General features: G+C 53.8%; 1 protein-coding gene across 1 annotated transcript in view; it reads right to left on the minus strand.

Annotated features, from left to right (window-relative positions):
* The window catches only part of LOC103679934 (surfeit locus protein 6), a 5,521-nt gene extending 2,071 nt beyond the window's left edge, over positions 1 to 3,450 (minus strand). Inside the window, exons 1-4 of the mRNA XM_040632136.1 lie at positions 3,240 to 3,450; positions 1,971 to 2,204; positions 1,301 to 1,389; positions 4 to 163 (exon numbers count right to left, since the gene is read on the minus strand). Of these exons, the coding sequence (XP_040488070.1) occupies positions 4 to 163; positions 1,301 to 1,389; positions 1,971 to 2,204; positions 3,240 to 3,333 (577 nt within the window). The 5' untranslated portion in view covers positions 3,334 to 3,450. The remainder of the gene's footprint in view (positions 1 to 3; positions 164 to 1,300; positions 1,390 to 1,970; positions 2,205 to 3,239) is intronic.
* Between the last annotated feature and the right edge of the window lie 4,471 nt (positions 3,451 to 7,921).

Consider the following 7,921-nt stretch of genomic DNA (forward strand, 5'->3'; position numbering starts at 1 on the left):
GCGGCTCGTGGGGCGGCTCGTGGGGCGGCTCGGCAGCCTCCGCAGCCTTTGCCGCTTTCTCCTTTGCCCTCAATTCCTTTCGCTTCCTCTTTTTCCGGTCCCGCTCCTGCTTTCTCCGCCGTCTCTTCTCCAAAACAGCAGGAGACAGCTCCGTGGTGTGGCCCTGGAGGAGAAAAGCAAAAACTCACATATGAGGTCCTTCCAGTTTGAGGGGCCCCGGTCTGGAATGTGGAATCAGAGTAGGAAAGCAGGTGAGGAGCCTGCTCAGCAGGACAAGATGTCCAGTGACTTCAGCGTTACCCTGTGAAATGACCTATCAACTAGAACACAAGGGACCCCAAAATGACAAGAGGACCCCCAAGTAAGAACCATAGCTTCCATTCCCCAGGCTCATCCCACCAGGGCGCTTTTCAAACACAGTTACCCTATCTTCCTAACAGTCACGCAGGGAACATGTCTTGCATCGTTTCATAGATGAGAAACACGGGCTCATAAAACCAACTAGAACATGGCATCAGGTCAGAATGACTCAGTGTCGTGCTGACCACGGCACCACTCTGCTGGTGACATATCTGACCTCTGGTCTCTTGCCAATGAACTTTTCTTTCTGGAGGCCAACAAGAGAACCCTAGGCCAGACTGACCCAGACCTGCACGCAGGAGGGCTGGGCCCAGAGCTTGGACCACTTCTTAGGAATGAGCCCTGGGCTTGACCCAAGGCAGATGCACGAAGAAGCCGGGGGACTGTCCGCACACAGCAAGAGGCCCAGGGCATGTCCCCAGGAAAGGGCAGGTACTGGCTGAGTGGGAGGACTGCACTGCTAGCAGAAAGAGCCCAGGCCGGTTCAGGTCTGGGGCTCGCTGTGGAGATCACCTCATCTCAGGCCCTTGAGTACCTCATAGAGCTGTTGTGACGCTTCGGGGGACAGAAGTGCTCACTGGTGTGGTGTTCAGCAAAGGCAGCTTCCTAGAGAAAGGAGGCTAAGCCTCTTTCCGAGGGCACAAGGAATCTGCAGCCCAGCACAGACCGTATAAGGCGAGTGACCCTGGGAACGGAGGCTCCCCGTGAGGTCACAAACCACAGCAGACCTCTGGCTCAACAGAGCTGCCAAGGGCCTGGCAGGACCTGCTGCAGCGGTGGGAACAACAGCTGAGGTCCCTCCTGTCAGCCCCACAATGGCTGGCAGAGCTGGTAGCCAACCCCACAAAGAACACCAAGGTACCGCCCCCTCTCGGCAGAGCAGGGCAACCACCGCAGTAAACCACACTTCTCCCTGCACCCCAGCGGCCTCCCCACTCACCTGGCCCCGGGCCTCCCGCATTTTTTCATGTAGTCGCTGCCGCACAACATCCAGGGCAAACAGAGAGTCAGGCTCTGTGACCCGGGTATCTGCAAGGAAGGAGGTGGAGAGCTGAGAAGAAACCCCCTCCCTGACTGTCCTGTCCCTTTTCCCAAGGCCCAGCTTCAAAGCCTGAACCTCCACATGCTGCCTCCCCCCCACACAACCAGGTGGCTACTCGTCCATCTGCAGGGCAGTTCCAGTAAATTCTACTCCACTTCTTCAGGCTGGATCGATCCCTAGGATGCCCTCCAGAACAGAACACCCCTGTGTGGTGTGACAAAACACTTCCTACAGGTCAAGCCAACCCATCTCTCGTTTCTTCCAACTTCTGCAGGCTAGGTTTCCCTACGTCTCTCCACAGGTCAGCTCTCGTGACTCCCCTTCAGACACTTGCGGGCAGTGAGGCTCTGCAGGGCAAGCTGCTCCAGGTCCTCAGGGGGACATGACCTTGCCCCTCACCAGACCCAGTTGCCAAATGGCCTGGAACCACTCTGTACTTCCAGGGATCTCATCCACCACAGAGCCCCTGGGATCTGTGCCCTGAAAGCTCACTCTCTGGAAAGTCTCAAGCTACTCCAGTGTGCCTGGCACCCTTTTCTCTTAGGACCACAGAGAACCACATTTTCACCTGATCTCAGCTGGCCCTGCTCCACATCTCCATCTGCTGGGGATCCCGTGGAGTGGAAGGCCTCTCCCTCCTCAGGTACTGCTGGCTTTCTGGCCCTTGAAGGTGCTGGAGGCTTTTCCCCTACAGCCTGGGTCTTCAGCTCCACAGCCTTCTCCTGCTCCCGGGATTTCTTCTGCACTTTCTTCCTCTTCTTTTTTGGGGGCCCAGCAGCTTCTGAGCCTCGAGTTTTGCTGGCTAAAACACAAAATTAAAAAGGGCTGCAGTCCTAACCTTTGTGACCCATTCAACTGGCAGGAAAAGTCTTGCAAAAGCTTTGATCCCAAAAGGAGGCTCAGAGCGAATCAAGGAGGAGGACCCACCCTTATCTGTAGAGCTCACACCCACAAACCCTAGAAAGCAGATCAGCCACACATCTCAAAACCCTGAAAAACATCCACGCGTGATCCAGCACTCTGCTTATAAGAATCCATTCCAGATATGCACGAAGATACGGCCTCAGAGATACTCAACATAACGTTGTCTGAAGGAAAAACTAAGAAAACCTAGATACCCATCTACAAAGGCAAGTTAAGGCAGTGCTACATGATAAAGTGTTGTGTAGCCATCAAAAATGATGACACAGATTTCATTTTAACGACTCAAATAAGGATCATTTATGCGGATAAAACAAGTACACAAAGTAGAATGTTTTAATGTGTAAAACATACGGGAAAAAAAACCACATAAACCTAAAATAATTGACTACCCCTGTTAAAAAACTCACTTTTTAATTTTGTATACTGAACACGTCTGCTTTGCATAAAAACAAAAGGTCGTTTTTTCTCTAGCTCCCTGCCAGGCCCTGCCACTCTCCCCTCCTCCCGGCCCAGGCAGCACTCCCCTGTCCCAGCTCCCGGCAGACCAGCCTGCTTCACCTGTTTGTTTATCGACCTCCCAGCCACCCCTGCCCCGTAAACCCTCATTGCCAGGAGGCATCCCGGTTTCCCGCTTCTCCCTACACTGACCTAGCGGGTCACCACCTCCAAGCCCCGCAGGAGCTGCCCGCCCAGTGAGCCGACTGAGCTGGATCCCCCAGAACCCCTGGGCTGATGCCCACAACACGGAGACAGCGGCAACTTTAAACACCCCTTGTTTGTCTTCATAGAATCTTACAGGCTTTTTCCCACATCTACTACATCTAATCCAGCGGAAGGCTACGCGGTCCAGTGCGGGAGGACCTCCACCCTCGCCACCAAGCCCTGCCAGACCCGACCCCGGGCGGCGCGTTACCGGACTTGCGCTTCTGTGGCTCCGGGCTGGGCTGGCAGCAGATTTTCCTGGCCAGGCCCTGGAGGTAGGCGTCCTTGGCGAGTAGAGAAGCCATGGCCGCAGCCTCCGCGGCCCTCCTCGGGTGGCACACACACGACCGGAACACCACGCCACCCTCCCTGAACTGGCAGCTCCCGCCGCGCCACCCACGCCGGAAACGGCGCGTTGCGCAGGCGCCGCCGGCCGAGCGCCGAGCCGCCAGCGCGCGGTGCTCGATTAGCCAAGCCTGGCCCCGCCGGAAGCGGGGCGCGGAGCGGGGCGCAAAGCATTGTGGGCCCTGGGCGGGTTCCATGGGCCCTGGGCGGTCTCCATGGTTTCCGGCTTACCCCGCGGACGGGGAGGGAGCTGGTGATCCCGCCTGTGCACCCCACCCCCAGCACTGTGCCGCGTCCCCTGTAGGCGCTCAGTACCTGGGGGCAACAAGACCGACCGGACGTGGTTCAGGCCTCTGGGGACTCGAATCCCAAGCGGAACCTGGCGAGAGCACGTCCGCTCAGAGAGGACCACGCACTTAGCAGGTGCGGGGCGTGCTCCCAGCTCTGGAGAAAACACGCACCGGTGTCCTGGGCAAGTTTGCGTTTCGGTGGTGACGGGTAAAAAAGTAAGACAAGCGCAGGATGAGTCGGGTAACGGGGAGTGCTCAGGAGAAAGGTCTGGGAGGTGTTAGGAGGGAGGATGCTGGGGCGCTCAGGGAAGACCTACTGGGATCTTGGCTCTGAACAGTGCGATCACAGACGAAGATTTACAACAAGGCTTCTCACTTAAGAACTCACGGGGGTGGGGGCACCTGGGTGGCTCAGTCGATTGAGCGTCTGCCTTCAGCTCAGGTCATGATCCTGGGGTCCTGGGATCCAGCCCCGCCTCGGGCTCCCTCCTCAGCGGGGAGCCTGCTTCTTCCTCTCTCTCTCTCTCTCTCAAATAAATAAAATATAGAACGAAGGGAAGGGACGGGGAGGGGAGGAAAGGAAGAAGGACTGACTCAAGAGAAGAGTGTTCATTCACCAGCCTGAGGCTGGAAACCACTGCACCAGGTTCCTTAATTCATAGCAGTGACAAGCTTTGACACAACCCAGAGCCCTTTGAGGATTGCCTGAGGTGAGTAGGGAAGGGGGCCTTGCAGTATTCATCAGGGAAAGGGTTGGGGGATTGGGGCTTTATTTATAAATTACAACCCAAAAGCTATTTGAAAAGGCTTCTGATAAGTTACATTTGAAACAGTAAGGTTTTAGCTTTCTACTCCTAACCTCTGCCATGTGGTGCCATTTTGAGGAAGGGATGGCTTCATCTTATTCCCCCACAGATTTTCAGTGCACACAGTCTAATGTCTATACAGCACATTCACTGAGCCATAAACATGTTCTTCCTGGCTCCGTCAGTTTTAACCATCAAAGCAAGATGCACTGAGGGAAGGGATGTGGGGAGGGGGATGAGGGAGCCTCTTTCAGTGGGACTTCGGTCCACACCGCAAGTCTGGGGCTCTCTGTCCTCCATCACCATCTCCAGGGAGGTCTTCACTGAACAGGGGGTGATGGATGCCAGCAGAGTTGCCACAGGGCAGGGAGAAAAACGTTGAGTTCCGAGTGCAAATCTAGATTTATGGGCCTTATTAATTTTAAGTGACCTTTTCTGTGAGAGTTGTCTGGAGGGTTTAACCAGCTGATCCTACCTCCTCCCTGAAATCCTGCCCTCACATGACTTCAGGAACCCCAGGTGACAGGCCTTCCTCCTATGCACCTGCTCTCTCCTCTCTGGGCCTCATTTCCCTTTTCTGTCAACTCTTACAGCCTAGTGACCCTCCTCAGTGCTTCTGACTTGGTGCTGATGACTCCCCTGAACTCCAGGCCCACATTTGGACATCTGAAACACATCTTCATGGGTACGTACAGACCCCCCCCCACTGCCTTCCTTCTCTCAGTTAAGGCCACTTCATGCTTCGAGGCACGTAGGTCAGACCTTGAAGCCACCCTGCCTCCTCTCATTCCCCACACCCAGTCCTTGAGCAGATCCTGTCCCCTGTCCCCTTTTAAAATACATAAATAAATAAATAAAAAGTATATCCAGACCTGTACTTGACTCACTCCAGACCACCACCCTAATCCTGTTCTAGATTTTAAAAGACTGTAAGAAATAGTAAGTACATGTAATGCAAAATAAAAATAAGTATAAAAAGACATTTGAAGAACAACTGGGGAAAATCTAATGAGTCACGATCCTAGATGATATTAGGGAATAATGTTCACTTTGGGCCTGCCTGGCCCACATTTGGACATCTGAAACACATCTTCATGGGTACGTACAGACCCCCCCCCCCCACTGCCTTCCTTCTCTCAGTTAAGGCCACTTCATGCTTCGAGGCACGTAGGTCAGACCTTGAAGCCACCCTGCCTCCTCTCATTCCCTTCAAATACAACTTTGAGGCTCCTGGGTAACTCAGTAGGTTGGGCGTCTGACTATTGGTGTCGGCTTCCTTTTCCACCCCCACTCTCTGCCTCTCTCTACCCTCCCCCTGCTCATGCACTCTCTCTCTAACATGAACGGATAAATCTTTTAAAATACATAAATAAATAAATAAAAAGTATATCCAGACCTGTACTTGACTCACTCCAGACCACCACCCTAATCCTGTTCTAGATTTTAAAAGACTGTAAGAAATAGTAAGTACATGTAATGCAAAATAAAAATAAGTATAAAAAGACATTTGAAGAACAACTGGGGAAAATCTAATGAGTCACGATCCTAGATGATATTAGGGAATAATGTTCACTTTGGGCCTGATGCTGGTCTTGGGCCATGGAGAGTGTTGGTTTTGTTAGAGAGGCAAGCTGGCAGGTATTGAGAGGTGAGGAGTCATGAGGCCTGCAGCTGACGTTCATGTGGTTTTTAGGAAGGAGAGCACAAGTAAAGGTGCAAAAGGCGAATCCAGAGAAGCGTCTGTGTGGGTGTTCTTTATGCGACCGTTATACCTTCGCCAGGGGTGTGAACACTCTCAGAATAGAACACTTGGGATACAAAGGTGGTATGACGGAGGACCACCCAGGGTTTAGCAACATAGAGACCACTGGGGACCCTAATACATGTAGCTTGGCCAGGATCATGGAGACAAAACCTGTCGGAAGCAGGCTCAAGGGAGAGTTGCAAACAGCCCATTTCTCCAGTGAGTTCTGCCGCCAGGGGCACGGGCTGGAGAGGAAGAGGTGGCGGAGAGCTGCCTCACTTTAGGAGGGGAAAAAACAACTTCATTTTCCGATGGGAACAGTAGCCCGAGCCCAGGAGAGCGTCACACCGATGGTGCAGAGATCCTGCTGCTCGGGTGTTTAGAAATTGAAGACACTGGAAACACCACCATCAGGTTTGGTCCACTCCTTCCAGCCTTTTCCCCACATGGGCTAACATTGGCTGTAATCCCTTTTTCTTCATTAGTGTTAAGTACAAGTTATTTCTGCAATTAAGGTGTTTCGGGAAGAGATCGTCGCCTAGTTTCCCGATGGGAAAACAACTTCCCCAGGCCACCCCAGAAAACGAGAACCAGAGCCAGGGCTCAGCCTCATGCTCCCACCTATGTGGTGCCTCTGCTTGGCTATTGTGGGGGGGGGGGTCTGGGACCGGGCATAATTCAGCTTGTGTCCCTCCCTGTCTTTGAGAGGACTGTGGGCTGTCACCTGCCCCACATACTGACTGATGTCTCCCTCATGAGGAGACAAGGCTTGCTGGTGACAGGGCACAGGGCTGAAGTCCCAGTTCTTCTGGTGTGACCCCCCCTTCTCTAGTGAGCCTGGCACCGAGGCACTGGGCCCAGCATTCCCCGTGGGTTGAGTCCTGATTTCTGCTGTTTCATTTCCCAGCTCAGTGACTGCAAACACAACACTTCAGCCCCTTCTGAGCCCGTGGCCACTCCTCCCAGTAGTGCAGGTGACAGCACTGACTCCAGGTGCAGAGAGGACTAGAGGGGACGAGAATTAAAGGCACCTAGATCGTATATAACGTGCAGTAATGGCAGCGGTTTTTCAATCACCAAATATTAAGGACCTTCTAGGTCCCAGGCAGTTCTAGGCAATGGCAGTGCAGCCATGGCCCCAAACTGACCAAGTCCCTGCCCAAGCCCAAGGCTGTCCAGGCAGAGCCTAGGAGCTGCTCTCCCAACAGCCAGTGGGAAACCACGGGTAGTCCCAGAGTGGGCCAGGACTAGCAAAAAAGAGCCAACCAACGCAAAAGGGCAGTGCTGTTTTTATTCAACTGTCTTATTACAAAACTACCAGAACGTATATGGCAGAATTAGAAAGGTCCCGGTCCTGGCTTCCACGAGAGCAGGTAGCATCTCTCTCCCCCCGCCACAGCCCTGCGGGGACAGTCAGCTAGTGCAGGGACCCTCAGGACAAGGCAGCAGGTATGGCTCTGCACAGGAGACCTGGCTTGAGAGGGGGAGTCTGGACTTGACTAATACTGTCCACTCTGAGCACCACCCTGCAGCTTTTAAATAGCAGGACGTCCTCCTGCCCCACTACTGGGACCTCAATAGGACTGTCCAGGAACCTTCTGCCCAGCAGGCCAGGAGAATCGTGAACAGAGGTGACCACTCAGAGGGAGGTGGGCCACCTTGGAAACGGCTGGGGAACTACTTTTCCCCAACACGGGGGGGGGGGGGG

The sequence above is a fragment of the Ursus maritimus genome, unplaced genomic scaffold (genome assembly GCF_017311325.1).
Source record: "Ursus maritimus isolate PB19 unplaced genomic scaffold, ASM1731132v1 scaffold_17, whole genome shotgun sequence".
NCBI classification, from domain to species: domain Eukaryota; kingdom Metazoa; phylum Chordata; class Mammalia; order Carnivora; family Ursidae; genus Ursus; species Ursus maritimus.